Source organism: Ambystoma mexicanum, chromosome 11 (genome assembly GCF_040938575.1).
Source record: "Ambystoma mexicanum isolate Mex_15411 chromosome 11, UKY_AmexF1_1, whole genome shotgun sequence".
Taxonomy (NCBI): domain Eukaryota; kingdom Metazoa; phylum Chordata; class Amphibia; order Caudata; family Ambystomatidae; genus Ambystoma; species Ambystoma mexicanum.
The window spans coordinates 1311805405-1311821232 of NC_090934.1; the positions used below are offsets into that span (position 1 = coordinate 1311805405).

The 15828-nt window shown below is 47.0% G+C and overlaps 1 protein-coding gene across 4 annotated transcripts in view; it reads left to right on the forward strand.

Moving 5' to 3' along the window:
- The window catches only part of DMXL2 (Dmx like 2), a 2950233-nt gene that overhangs the window by 1486708 nt on the left and 1447697 nt on the right, over positions 1 to 15828 (forward strand). For all 4 annotated transcript variants that reach the window (XR_011279824.1, XR_011279825.1, XM_069624807.1 and 1 more), the window contains exon 22: positions 4455 to 4620. Coding sequence is in view for 2 of the 4 variants with exons in the window: in XM_069624807.1 (XP_069480908.1) it covers positions 4455 to 4620 (166 nt within the window). In the remaining 2 variants the exon portion in view is untranslated. The remainder of the gene's footprint in view (positions 1 to 4454; positions 4621 to 15828) is intronic.

The window sequence follows — 15828 nt, forward strand, 5'->3', positions numbered from 1 at the left end:
CGTCATGCCAGATGGCACAAGTTCTTTTCCCTGTTTAATTTTGTACTCGTGTATCACCCTGGTTCCCTACATTCTAAAGCCGATGCACTTTCAAGGATGCATGGGTCTTCACCACCGCGTGTCCAGGATGGTAATATACTCTTACCCAATTAAGTGGTGTGTGAATGCACTTTAGAACCCTAGTTGAAATCGTCCATCCAAGAATGGGTGTCTAAGGAATCAGCAGAAATCAGGGAATACAATATGGATATTATCCATTCTCTGCCTTATGTCCAGGGTCGTTTATTCATTCCAAATGCAGCTACTAGACGCATCGCATTGAAGTGGTGTCATGATTCACTTATGGCTGCACATCCATGCACACGTAAAACTATGGAACTACTAAAACGCTGGTGGCCTTCTTTGCAGAGATGTGGCAGAGTACACTGCTGCTGTGTGTGCAGTGTAAGGGGACCACGGCTAAACCCATGTGTCTCTTACAACCACTTCCAGTCCCAAAGTATTCCTTGCCAAGGTTTACCCACAGCCCCTACTCTAGCTGAGTTAGTTTTGCACAACGTGTTTCGTTTCTTTGGTCTCCCGGACATCATTGTCTCTGTTCGGGGAACGTGGCTCATCTCTCATTTTTGGAGGCATATCACAGCCTCCTTGGGCATTGACGAGCGATATTCAAGCGCATACCATCCACAGACTGACGTTCAGACAGAACGCTTGAATGCCACATTAGAGCAGTATTTGCGATGTCTTACTTTGCAATTTCAGGAAACTTGGTTTTCGGTCCTCGTCCATGCTGAGTATGCTTAAAATAATTCAGTTCAGGCTTCCGCAGGGTCTTTGCCGTTTGTATTATGTATGTGCAAAACCCAAGGACACTGCCTTTAGATTTGGCGGTCGAATCAGACAACACTGCTGTCCACGGCTGTCTTCGTGATCTCTCTTCTTTGCACGATGATGTTAGGAAACATTTGACAGAGACACAGGAACAGGCCAAGTTGTATGCGGATCGACATCGAAAGAAGGATCCCTCATATCAGCCTGGTATGAAGGTGTGGCTATACACCAAAAATCTTTGCATCCCTGTCTGTAAATGCCTGGTACCTCATTTTGTGGGACCCTATCTGATCAAGGAAGTCATTCATGCTGTAGTTATACTTGAATTGCCTTGTGTTTCATGTGTCGCTAATTAAACCATGTGTGAGCGACACTATACTCCTGTACTGTTCCTCTCCAATCACAGTACATGGGTCGGAGGAGTATGAGGTGAATGCAATTCTTTACACGAAGATCTCTAAAGTGATCAACTGGAAGGGCTATGGTCCAGAAGATTGTACTTGGGAACCCAAAGCTCATCTGCACGCCCCTGTCCTCATGTCTCGTTTCCTTGCCTCCAGGATTGGGGTAGTATCATTAGGGGAGGATGCTGCCAAGAAACCACTGCGATCCAAGAACTCGCTAGTTTCCCAGTGTAAACCACAACACAGTCAGGTTCCTGTTACCACCCCTGTCCTCTCACGTTTCGCATGCATTAGTTATGGTAATATGAAACGTGGCAAAACCTCCAAGTGCAATCTGTTTTTTCATGCGCGTTGGGGGTTGCCATGGTGACGTAGGTGCCCTGCCCATCGACCTTCACGTGCACAATCACGTCAGAACCACGTACAACGGATCAGGGGATACCTTCTCTTCTTAAGTCCCACCCATGCAAGGTATCCCTGCTTCTGAATTTTGTTCGCAGGCCTTTTGCTCTATGTTGTGTTTGGATTACTTGGTTTTTTTAACATTGCTACGTTTACCGGATTTGCTACTCTTCTCCTCCCTTGTCCAATCAGTCATACTTGGTACTTGACCATCGGAACGTCCCTCAACTTGTGTTTTGCCTCACACTATTGTCCATGTTTCAGCCAGTGCCTTTCCGACTCTGCTTTTCCTTACAAATGTCTTGCTTGCTGTTTTGTTTTGATTGCCAGAAAGATTACGAACCGGAACGTTTTTTGGATTGCACAGAACTATTCTCCACGTCATTCTACAGAACGAACTTGCACCTGTTTCTAAAGAACTGAAAGGTTAGTGCTCGGACTACAGCCTTCCGATTAAGCGCTTTTAGGTGTCCTTGTGAACTACAAGAACACTGCCACGCTTCAGACATCAACTCTTTTGATAAGACCTTGCAAGTTATTCTTGTGTACATGACTTGGGGATTAGTCCGATCTCTCTCGGGGTTAGTAGTTTTATTGATACATTGCTTATCCTCTGCTTACAGGAGAAGTCCCAAATCTCGATTCAGTAACAGGAATCCCATTCCATTTGTTTATTAAGGGGAGCTCCTGTTGACATGCAAGGTAGTTCTGACATTTCTTAAGTCCTGCAATACTGTTATTATTGTTAGTTGCGGTGTTGATTGTGTTTCATTTTACAGCCAGCTCTGTCCTGTGGCGTCCATCCATAGATCTCTCAGCCTGTTCTTTAGTACTCCTGAGAGTTACATTGGCAGAAAGAATTTGTCTGCTACACGACGGGTTCAACTGGCTGTAGGAGAACACCCCTTGGTTCCAACAGCTGTATCTGACACAGATTCAGTGTAGCCAGAACTTTGTTAAGCAACGATTCAGGAAATAGTTTACCTTTGGGATCACTCAGAAAAATCTATTTTCTGCAGAACTCATTGGCAAGTGCCCCCTCTTTGCCTGCTGGGAGGAGCAGCAAAAATGGTCTTTCAAGAAAACTCGTTTCAGATAGGTAGGAGCTGCACACATGCCCCCTCAGTGCCTCTCATTTAGTGTACTCATTAGGTTCAGGTTGTCCAGGTAATGCACAATTATTTGTGTTCCCGCACTGGCTGACAAGAGTGTGGTTTTCAGACCTGCAGTAGCTGGCAGATTGGTAGCCGTTACATCCATTGCAGGGTAGGAGTAGGGGATAATCTTTCACCCCACCCCACAATCTAGCTTTGGCAGCATGGTCCTCAGGAACTGGCATTAGCTCATCTGGGCATGCCTGGTGTTTTGCATATTATTCAGAAAGCCAGAAAATCACAATCCATACAGAAGCAAATTATCTTGTTTTTGTCATTGGGCTGCTAAGACGAGGGTGGACCGCTTCAATATTCATGAGATAACTAGTTAACATTTTCTGCTCTTCTAGACCGATCCGGATTGCAGGTAAATCCTTCTGTAGAAACTTGCCGGCTTTCTGGGTTTACAGGAATTCTGAGTCTGTGGTGTTTTTCTAACTAAAGCCAATCTGGTGGTGAAGAGGCATCTTGAGGGCCTCTGCAGACTTAATCTGCTGGTTTGGCACTCCACCCCGTGTGGAATTTAAATGTGGTTCATTCGGCACCTGGCTCAAAAACCATTTCAAGCAATGGCATTGGTCAATATTAAGTTAGTCACTTGGATGCTGGTTCTCTTAGTTTGCCTTACTTCAGACAGGTGCGTGGTGAGATCAAGGGTAAGGATGTGTTGAGAACACACTTATCCCTTCTCCTGAAGTTAGTTTCTGCATTTTGCATTATCCAGGAAATAGTAAAGCCAACTTTTTTACCCAGTCTGCAGTTGGAGGTAGACACAGGGTGCACTACTTAGATGTCCAAAGAAGTGTAACATTCTTTGTAACAGACAAAGACTTTTAAGTCAGATACCTTGTTTCTAATCTTTTTGACTGTCCTCCCTGAAAGGCAAGCTTCTACAGCCTCTATTACTAGGTGGATGGTAGCAGGAATTCTGGAGGCTTACATGATCTAGAATAGAGCCCCTCCTTCCCCAAGAGCTTGCATATGCATTTTAGAGCAAAGGCTATGGCTGTCTCTTTTCAGCCTCGTGCTTCTTGGGACTTTATCAATAAGGTGCCATATTGGGCTTCCCCACTGACCATCTGTAGGCGTTAATGGAGTGAGGTGAATTTACATTTTGATGCTCCCTTTTGTTTTAAAGGGGCAGCAACATTTCTCCTCCTGGGTGTGGGTAGTACATTATCACCCATACAGTATTAAGGAACAGAGACAGGATGTAGAACTAAGTAATAGTTACTAAATGCAGTGACTAGTGTGCTTGTAATCCATAGCCCTCGTTCCTCCATACGACCCTCCCACCAGCCACCTAAAACGAATTGAGACAGGCCGTCGACTCTGATGCCCAAAAAGGCAGGACTGACAGGTAGGGACGTGGCTAGCAGCGCGTTTTCGCAACCGTGACCAAGCCTATGCATGCCTGGATATTTAAAGGGGAAGTGCCTGTTTTTGTTTTGCAAATGGATCCAGTGCTGTCCTTTGCTGTGGAGTCCTGTACACAATGGATGAAAGGTAGCTATGGACTAGGTCTACGGTAGTCACTACAGTGAGTAACCTTTCCCTTTTGAAGTATCCTTAGATCTAAGTTTTTAGGCATACACTTCACATGTACCACTCATGTTTCAAATCTTCTGTATCAATATGTGCACTTTGTAATTTAATGTTTAAGGTCTCAGCATGATGAAAAGATGACAAAATTCTTCAGCCAGAATTTTACAGAAGATAGATGGCGTAAAGCAGCTTTAAAAAATGCCTTTGCACTGATGGGAAAGCAACGGTTTGAGCAGTGTGCTGCATTCTTCCTATTAGCTGGTTCGCTGAAAGATGCCATAGAGGTAAGTGTTAATGATTGAAAGCTGCTTGATTATAAATTGAAAAAAGTCTTTTGATAATCACTTTAAAATGGGATACAAAATGGAAGAGATCAATCTCTTCACATGCTCCTTAAAAAATAGTAAAACAAGTCACGTTCTTTGATTACTTTCATAGGTGAAGTATAATGCAGGGTTTGGTCAGTAGTGTGGACCTTTTGATTGACATGTCTATAACGTCACTTGTGGAAATCATCTTGTGGCATGATCTGTGCTATAGGTGTGATCAGCAGCAGTAATGTGAATAGGTTGATGAAGTTCAGAAATTATGCAGGCGTCTGAAACAGCCCATTTATTACAAAGTATTTCTTTTCTTTTTCTAGTGTTTGCAACTTTGGTGAACCACTTGAATATTGTAGCAATTTCTTTTTTTCAATGAAATCGTAGATCACAACTGTTTGTGTTTTTTCATTGTTAAGCCTACTCCATATGTTGCTTTGACTTCTTTAAGGTCATGACCAGGAATTTCTTGCCCATGCTTTGATGGTATTTTGCAGGATCAACATGTGTGCTCATTTATATATTGGATCAGTGGAAAGTATTCAGCTTCTCGGTGGAATGCAGCTTCTGTGACACCCAGGAAATGATTGACAAGTTTAATCACAAATGGCAGCATTCAAAATTTGCTTTCCTTGTGGTGTGCTTTCTTGTTTAATTCATTGATAGTAAGCGTCCAGTGATCCTGATTTTCACTAGCCCTGATTCTCTAACCAACATTTAAGTTCCTTTATTGATGTGCATGTTTTCTTTTTTGTTGGAATCCAAAACCCAGATAGAATTATTTATTTTTGGTGTTTTAGATGTGGATAGGACTTCACAGTGCAGAGGCAGTATTACACGTGTTTCAGTGAAAGGGAAGAGGGTACCAGGCACAATGAAATAGGGGGCAGGACTGGGCTGGTGGGGAAAGGGCGCTAGCTTTGTTCATTGCATGACCTCACAGCTGCATTTCAGATGACACCGAAACAAACATTAAACTACAATAAAGGTTGTTGAGTCACCTTAAAGCCCCTGCAGTAGTCAACTGTTTGTTATTTAAAAGTGTCATTTAGTAATTCCTTACTTCCAAAGTGAGGCAGAGTCTGTTAAGGCCCTGATTAAGGGCTTTCTTCAAACCTTAGTTTTCATGCTTTTCTAAAATGCAATTGATCTTTCTGGGCTCTCAGCTCATCTGGGAACCTATTCCCGAGTTCACTGGTGCCTTCGATAATTTTTACTTCTTATTAAGCCTGTTTTGTGGGATTTCAGTCTAGGAATAAAACCTTCATTGCTTCTGGGGCCCAGGACTAAGTAAGCGCTACAAAGATTTCAAGTTGGTGTTGGGGAGCCCAACATAAATGCTACTATACTATTCAAGTCTAACCCAAGGGCCTTAGAATTCCACCCTGCAGGGGAATTCTATCAGTGAGAGACATATTCGGTTATCACCTTTATTTGGTGTTCGCATGATATATTTGAATACAGAATAACCCCCTGCCATGTTACAGAATCCCCAAGGTTTCTTGGCCCTCCTGTTAATTCAAGCCATGAAAAGAGCAACAGGTCTCTTCCACTTAATTTCTTTTAAGGAGACTTGAAGTATGTTATTGATGGTCCACCATACTGTCGCGGCAAAACATTATGTGCTTGTCATTTGCATAGAGTTGGATTAGGGCTAGTGGTTATTCAATGAGCACCATGGGTACATTGAATAACCAAGGTACAGGCCAGTGTCTTAGAAAACTCGAAATTTTAGAAGGTATAGTTCACATTTGAATTGACTTATTGTCTCCTAGGTTAGGTGATCTTTTAGGAAGGATGCCAACTGTACAAGGCATTCCCTGAAAGTCTCATCCGGTGCTCAATGCGGTAAATCAGGAACTGTTGTTTAACAAGGAGGGTATGGCAATGATAGATTGAGAAGTATGAACTAAACTGAAGGACTACTTTCCATTATAGCATTTTTACAAAACTATGATAGATCAGTTTGATTACAAACCAGAAGCATTTGGTGAGTGTGTTGGTGCATCAGCGGTGACTGTTGTGTCAGCTACACCTTTTGAGCGCTTTATATTGGACCCCGCTTTCCTACTGCATTAAAAGCGTGAAGCCACACTGAAAAGGAATGTTAGTGATCCGCACAAACCGTGTTGCATTCATCTGGACAACTGGTGGCTGGTGAGTTGGATCCAACAGCTGCTGTGCTCATGACAGATCTTCTTAGTGGTTCGGCGGTTAAGGCTCCCATACTTTTGATTGACTCGTCAAAGAATGGAGTGAGTACAAGCATGTCTATTAACTCTGAGGAATATGAAACCCCATACATTTAAAGAAGCTCTGATTTACTGGGTGAATGGTATTAAGGTTTATACTTTTCCTACTGATTTTATCTCTGAAACTAATAAAAAGATTATTCATTATTTTCCACCAGCCAGAGAAAGGAATGCCTCGGCAGTGAATCAAGTTGAAATCTGTGTCAAAGACAATTCAGGCTATTTGGCTTCCAAGAGGAGCGATACTTTGGTGGAGCGAATAACATCTGGGCTGCCTTGTAGTAATAAAAAGGTTGTTCAAGTCATATACAGACCTTGTTGATGCTTCCCTGTCGAATCATGTCTGTATACAAGATCCTGCCTGATCATTTACATTTCATCTCTTACTACTATTGTGAACAATCTTGTTGAGGATATTGAAGTGCATCACATCAGTTTTTATTTGCTTAATAAAAGCTTATTGCATACTCCACAATTGCCAATTATGAACTCTACTGTATCAGGCTCTGAGCAATAGGACAGAAGAACCTATTTGAATTGATGACTAAATGAAGAATGGTGTGACCATACCTGATGAACTGATTGATAATGCCACTGCCAAAAGACCAACGTGTGTCAATAATAAGAATGGTTCTACTATTCTTGATTAACTCAATGATAATGTCTCAAGTATGAACATATGCTCTAACATGCACTACTACTGGGACAACTAATATTTCTCCAGCATTGGATCTTTCACATATTCACATGCTTGACTATTCCCTGTTGTCAGACTGGGAATCCTCTGTAATTTAAAAATAAATATATATAAACCTTTCCCATAGAAAAAAAGGCAACATGGATTGCCCATTAACCCTGATAATGCACTCACTTTTGTAGTCCCTCCACCTCATTTTGGTTCTTTGTGACCCTAGCCAATGAGGTGGCAAGCCTTAAGCGCCACCCCAGGCAGCCATCTTCAGAATTTTCACCACAGTCTACAGACAAGGGGAATCCTCATCAGCTCTCTGAGCTGTCTTCAATTTAATCCAGTCTTTTAAGTCTTTGCCATTAAGAACATATTTTTCTGAGGGAGTTTCATATGCTCTACAAATCCTGTTTTTTGTTGTTACAGGGCCTCCCTTGCTGGGTCTGAAATCGGCGAGGGAAAGATCTCCACAAGGTACCTCATGTCCATGGCAGACCCAGGCACTAAAGGTACTCTGTTTAAGGACTGCAATAGATGCACGAAAGGGCTACTTTTTGTCAGGGATCCACATACTGAGTGCATCTACTGCCTCTATCCACATGACATTGTTAAACGTCATATTTGCTAAACATTTTCTCAAAGAACCCTTCAAGACCGGCACAGATGCCCCTGCATGCATTTGGAGAGCAAGTGCCCTTCTTCAGACGAGGACTCCATGAAGACAGCCCCTGTTTCCTCACACAGGGTCACTGAAAGCAAGCTTCTAAAAGGAGTGTTTCTTCAGTTGACCGAGGATCTCTGCTTCCTACAAAGGCCAAGAAAAAGAGTCTAAAGGAAGCACAGGCAAGCTCCCAGGCATCCAAGAAACACAGAATTCGTCGTTTGGAGGCAAAAGGGTCAAAAACCAAAGGTAAGGAGCCATTTGACAAAGCCCCATGCACTGGACCCTCGTCTACAGGACCCTCATCCACAGAACAGGCGACGACCAGTTCCTCTACAGTCCAACCGACGGAAAAATGAACCCTGTCTACGGGCCATTCATTGACGAAAGGACACTCATCCACAAAGTGAGTCCCTACCGACCACAAGACACCGTCAATGCCAAAGCCATCCATGGGGGAATGCTCTGATTTGTCAAAAATATCCTTGTCCACAGGGAAGGCCTTGTCCACGACGACAAATGTTCAGTCAACAGAGAGATTCACGTCCATGTCGTCGACCAAGGCCTCATTCACAGAGAAAACTTCCTCATCAATGGTACACCACTTGTCCATGATTAACCTCTCATCCACGGCAACCCCGTCAACGTGAAACACCCCATCAATGGACTGATTAAATCACTGCTCGTCCATGACTACCCTCTTGTCCATGGCTACCCTGTCGATGGGCAACGTTCGTCAATGAAAAAAACTTTGCTGGACCACCATACGCCCACTGAGGCCATTCCGTTCATGGCAAAATATTGAATCCACTACAGATAACAGTCGTCTCCCAAGGAGCACACCCCACCTTGGCACCGCTCTATGAATGACACTGATCCTTTCCACCTGGAGCTGATGCAGTCCATGAAAAATATCATGGATGAATTCCAGCGAAGGCAAAGTGCATGTCTAGCAGCGCAAGACGGCCACAGCCCTCCTACCACAGAACAGGAGATATCCAAGAAGCAGAGGAATATTGCCCCCCCCCCCCCGGGACTAAGCACCTTGGACAGGAGCATGTCCCCACAGCAGAGACGCAGCATCTCACCCAGAAGCACGTCTTCATTGAGAAGGCTTTCTCCACTGAATCCTTTGTCTAGGGATACCAGAGCACCTTCCACCTTGTCCTTTTTAGATTGGCGGGATGACCCAATACTGGTAGGACCCTGGAGACTATCTGTACAGGGAGTTCTCTGGCGCAGATGCCCAGGACAATGCACCTGAGGAGGGTGAACTACTTCAAGATTCACCAACACGTCAGGTGGAGGAATGAGACAAGTACATTGAGAAGCAGAAGAGACGTGACTCCCCTGGGGGTGCCTCACTGCGGACGATGTAGCTTCTTTCCACACGATCATGGCAAAAGCGGCTGAGTTGTTTAACCTGCAGGTAGCCGGTGAAGAGAAAGTCTGTTTTGTATGAACCCTGAGACAAGCGGAGGAGGTCTGTTTACAACCACTATGATATTGGACGTTATCTGGGAGGCTGGGGAGAAAATATTGGACTTGGCAGTCTGATTTCAGGCAGATGACCCACAGCACTGTCCTGAGAAGACTGGCTTTGATGAAAGCTATCAATTTCAGGCTGGGGCTCCAGGCCCACATTTTAGATCAGCCGTTCGACAAGGAGTTATTTGGGAAAAAGGTTAACTACCTTCTAAATGGGATAAAGGCTGACACAGACGCGGCCAAGGCCATTAGCTCCCTATAAGGATAAAGACTCATCCTTTTTGCTCCTTTCAGGTGCTCATCATCAAGGTACAGAGGGTATAACAAAGCATACACCAGACAGAGGTCCTCTTCATCATCCTTTCAGTCGGGGAACTGGTAACATTCATCCACCAGGTACTATTTGCAGAGAGGCCGGCGTGGATCTGGTCAGTCCAAGGCTCAGTCGGTACAGAATTGTCAGTGACACGCCTCCCCCCATACAACACCCCTGTGGAGGGAAGGATCAGCCAACACCTCCACCACTGGATAAACTTAACTTCAGACAAATTGGGTTCTTCAGGTCATGCAGAACGTCCACACTATCGAATTCATGGACTGTCCGCCAACATCACCACCACAATCAACAGAAATCCACAACTTTGCACTGGTCAGAAAGAAAAACGGGCAGAGGGGCCCAATATTAGACCTATGGGTGTTTTTGTAAGACGTATACAATTCAAAATGACCTCACTTCAATAGGTTCTACCGTGGCTAAACAAGAACAACTTCTTGGCTACGCTCAATCTGGAAGATGCCTATTAGCATGTCGCCATACACCCAGCACATAGGCGCCATCTCAGGTTCGCAGTGGGAGACCTGCATTTCCAGTTCTGCGTGCCCCCTTTCGGACTAAAATTATCCCCAAGGGTCTTTATGAAATACCTAGATTCGGTGGCGGCACATCTCAAGCGCACAGGAATAGAGGTTGTTCGGTACCTGGACGACTGGCTACTAAAGGCAAAAGTAAGGAAACAAACAGCCAGAGCTGTCAAGCTAATGGAGGATACTCTAAAAGTTAGGTTTCTCCATTAGCAAGGCCAAGTCAGCACTCACACTGGCATAAGCCGCTTTATTCCTCAGAGCAGAACTAGACATTTGCATTCCCAGTGTGCGGCCTTCCGGAGAGCTAATAGCAGTAATGTTGAAACTAGTCAGCTTCTTTCTCAGGGAGAACTCCTCCATGGTAGGTCAATTCAAGTCATCCTCATCTCCAACTGCAGATTCAGAATGAGCCCAATCGAGGAAGCCTTAGATCGGCAATGGAAGCAAACAGGCATATGGGAAGATCTCATTCACCTCTCACCCCATTTCCATACGGCACTGCGTTGATGGAGCAGGAAATGCAACCACAATCAAGGCACGCTGTTTAAAGTGCCAACCTCAACATTATTTCTCAGGACTGATGCCTCCTTGTCAGGTTGGGAGCACATCTGGGAGAGCTACAGACAAAGGGCACGTAGTCAGATCAAGATTCTACTACACATCAATATGCTAGAGGTCATCAGGTGGGCACTGAAATCCTTTCAACCACTCCTTGCAGGACAAGTGATCACGATTCACATGGACAACACTACTTCCATGCACTACACTAACAAGCAAGGAGACACCAGGTCGGCAATACTCTCTGGAGAAGTGCAGAGGCTCTGGCATTGAACACTCCAGCTCAGGGTTCACATCAGGGCGGAATACCTCCCGGGGAAGGACAATGTCTTTGTAGACAAGCTAAGCAGGGATCCCCCCTTCACCATGAGTGGGAGCTCAACAAAGGCTAGATTTATATTTATTTATTTTTTGTGCATTTGTAATGGCCTTATACGGCAAGAAATTGTTTCAAAGCGCCTACAGGGCAGGGGAGGGAACATGAGTTAAAGGCAATAGAATACAATAATGAACAGGATAGAGGTGGTTCTACTAGGACTTGTGAGCATTCGGATCGTGCAGAGAGAGAAGGGACAGGGGAAGGGGGGGGGGTGCTAAGAAATTCCGCAGAGGGTGAAGTGCCAGCGACTAAGTTGTGGGGAAACCGTAAGTGCTTGACAGAGGTCACATAGTAAACAGTGGTTGTCTGCCAATACAATAAGTGCGGCCCTGTGGGGGAATACAGGCCAGTGGGTGCCCAAGGGCAAGTGCTAGTAGCGGGAGGGGCTGAAGGCGAATGGGAGGAAGGCCAGGACCCAGAAGGACACATAAGGGCCAAGGCCACCAATCTCAGCGACTGAGGGATTTAGCACAGGACGGGGAGAGGGAAGGATGCGGTGAAGAGGAAAGTCTGGAGGTGCTTCTGGAATTTTAGGAGATTTGGCTCAAGAGGGAGAGGCAGCCATTTATGGGCTGAAGAGATTCTGTCCCTGGGCTTGAGGCCAAGGAAAAGTCTTGCAGCCCAATTCTGCAGAAGCGGGAGGGGGCGGAGAGAGGAAGAGGGTAGATTAAGGAAGAGGTGGTTGCAATAGTCCAGCCTAAAGAGTGCCGGGCTTTAGAGACATTAAGCTTCTGGGGAAAGGTGAGGAAAGTAAGGATGCCTCTGAGGAGGTGTAGTTGGAAGTGGGTCTTCTTGGCAAGGTCCATGATGTGAGAGAGGAAAGAAAGAGAGGGGTTGAAGATGACTCAGAGAAGGAGGGGAGCTCATAGAGGGTGGCCAGAGAGCAGGGAGGAAATTGGGAGCAGGAATCCCGATAGGAAGGATCTCAGTTGATCAACCACATTTTCTACAAATGGGGGCATCCTCACGTCAACCTATTTGTGACCAGCAAAAATGCAAACTGCTCTCGCTTTGCGTCCAGGGGAGAGTTTATGCATTTTTTTATTTCTCTTTTGGTAGCTATACAGACTTCGTCATACCAACCAGCACCAACTAGACACTTCCATCTGATCAAATTAGCAGGGGCAGACACATGTGGTAAGATAATTATCTTGAGTTTCTCAAACTCCTGTAGAATGTCCGCATCTGTAGTCCCCAATTTGTTAATGGTTCCAAGATTATACAGAATAGAAGTGTAAATGGACTGCTTGTTTGATCGTGTCAAAACATCCCCCCATCTGACTGATTTACGGGCATGGCCCTCAATCAATATCGGCTGTTGGTTGATGCCAACATTCTCTTTAAACTTCTCCATGTTGCTTCCTAATACGGAGATGGACAGAGACATATGGACACTTTCAGTCCGATCAATTACTTAAAAGCTATCTACTTTTACCCAGTTGGGTGCTGATAGGAATATATAGTCAATCATTTAACTCCCTTTGTGGCTGTTAAATGTCTCCTTGACTGGTTGGTCTGTAGCAAATCTTCTGTTTACAGCTCTTAGGTTCAGGTGATGCATAATGATTCTACTGCTAGGTGATGAGTTCTTGGAAGATAACTTGCACATAGGGCAGGGATATCCCAGGCCGAATCTTGATCATTCCACAGCCCTTCCAGATCTTTCAATAGTTCAATTGCGGATTAAAGTCGCCAGCCACTATGGGGGCGTGGCTTGGCCGCGTAGAAGGACGTGCTCTGGAGGAGCTCCCGTGATCCGACATCGATTCTGCGGGAGAAATTATGTTTTCAGGAACATGAGACTGTCACCAGCACACCCACAGACTCATGAATAGCTGGTGCTTGCATTGGGCACCAGAATATTGTCTGCGGTAGCCGAATGAGGCAGATGCGGCCGTCTGCGAAAAGCTTGGTGCCCGCGACATAGAGGCGGACAAGATGGCCGGCGGCAGACAAAGGGTCATAAAATGACCACGGAGCCGCGAGAGAAAAAATCTGTGGCTGGGACCGAGCTCGAGTCTGCCGTTTCGCTGAATCGTCAGCGGGGACTGGCCCATGAGGGATGAGATGCGGCAGTCTGTTTGGGACTCGCAGGACGCGCTGCTGCCGTTGAGTGCATTGGTGCTGTGAGGGATGCACCGAGCGGCTGCCTGAGCCCGGCTGGGGAACTGAAGCGGGGTCCCAGTCGGCAGACCTGTCTGGACACGGGCACGGGCACTGTGGCCCGCGGCGGGCAGAGGCGCGGCAGAGTACTGCGCGGCCCCGGATTGCCGGGGCTGAGGAGCGCCGGAGCAGCGGGACCGCGGCGGCGCTGCTAGCATTGGGAAGAACTGACTGGGCAGTGGCCCAGCGCGCACCCCGCTGCACAGGCGGACCCCCGGCAGGACAAAGACCTCGCACTGCCGGGGTGCGGGAGAGGGCAGGACATAACGAATGGGCCCCCACAGAAGCCCGGAACACCTGGGGGCTGGACCTGTATAAGCCCGGAGTGGGCGGAACGGTCCCCGCTGCATCGGGGAAAAGCGGTGCACAGCTGCCCATAACTAAAGACTGCAGTGTCTGGGGAGGTAGTACTGTGGAGCTGGAGAGGACGAGCAGCCCAGACACGGGCTGCCAGACACAGGCCCCCAGCGCCATAATGGCCCCCGCCCCGGAGCGGACGCTGGTGCAAGCGCGGGCCGGAGGGGGGAGAATTGGAGCGCCTAAAATACAGAGCGCATATAAATGACTGTGAACAGGTACACGTGGCCCAGGAAGGGGCCGGGGAGCACAAGTCCCTGCATAGCACATCAACTGCTGCACACACGCTGAGGCGGCAGCAGACACAGCATACGATGGTGGAGGGAGACCTGAACAGGGTAGCCTGAAGGCATAAGGGGGCTGACCTGCTGCTGGACCCATCCACAAATGCCAAGAAGCCAAGAGAAGGCACCTAAGACAAGACTACAGGCTGGTGGACCCTGAGGTCAGCGGAGGGCCGGAGTGGGGGAGCGCAGGGTCAGTGTGTGCACCTAACCACCAACCACTGAAGGAGATACGGCAGGGGCTGGCTGAGCAATACTACGTGGGTGCAGGTACGGGGGAGGACACAGCCCATTCTAGGAGGGTGGCGAGTAACAGGGATATACCCGAATACGACTAAAGCGGCCCCTGAATACTGAGAGTGGTTTGACGCCACTTTGGAGTTCGCAAGTGGGGTGGCGCTGCTGGCTCGCGTCCGTACGGCACAGCACAATGTCTAACAAAATTATCAGACCCAGGACCAAGCAGCCCACGATGGAGACCTACGCCAAGACACCTCCAGGGGCAGAAGGGGGCAAAAGCAGAGACAACACCTCCACGGTGGCAGCGGAGACACCGGGCACGATCCAGGGGGTGCTGGCAGCGATTGCGGACCTGAAGGTTGCCTGGGAGATTAAACTGGGCCTGGCAATGAATGACCTAAAAGTAGGACTGGACCTCAAGATCGGAGTTGTCCAGGAAGAAGTTAACCTGCTGAGACAGGACGTGAGGACACTTGCGTAGCGCACCGGAAACCTGGAAAAGGAGATTGTCCCAAATACGGCAGCATGCAGCACCCACGGATAGGAACTTCATGCCCTGGTGCAGCGCATGGGTAACCTGGAGAACAGGGCAGAGGAGGCAGAAGGGTGCGCCAGACGCAATAACATTTGTATTGTAGGATTGCCAGAAGGAATGGAAGGGCCTAACCCAACGGAATATGTGGAATCCATGCTCCTGCGGGAAATAACTGGCAGAGCACTTACCCAGGGATTTGCAGTTGAAAGGGCGCACTGGGCTTTGACAAGGAGACCACCCCCGGGAAACCCCCCGTGGCCGCTGATTGCAAAGATTTTAAACTACTGGGATTGGGAGAAGATACTTGAATTCTTCTGAAAGGGAGGCACGATCGAAAGGGGGCCGGTGAAAATCACAGCGTACCCAGACTACACTTTGCACGTACAACGCACCAGGATGAACTTTGGGTCGGTGAAAAGGAGGTTGAGAGAGGCTGGCCACAGATATATCTTGCTTTATCCGGCCAAACTGAAAGTGTTCCACAAGAACAAAACCCTGTTTTTCGAGACGCCGGAGGATGCTATGGACTGGCTGGTTATGCAGGGTCGCCCCCAGGAACCGGGGATCCAGACAGAAGCTGCAGAAGATAAGTAACACGCAGCTGGGTCATCTTGGTGACACAGCACAAGACACTGGGACTAGAGTATAGTACAAAATAAAGCCTGTGGGGAATGTGTGGCAGAAAATACATGCTTGCAAGACC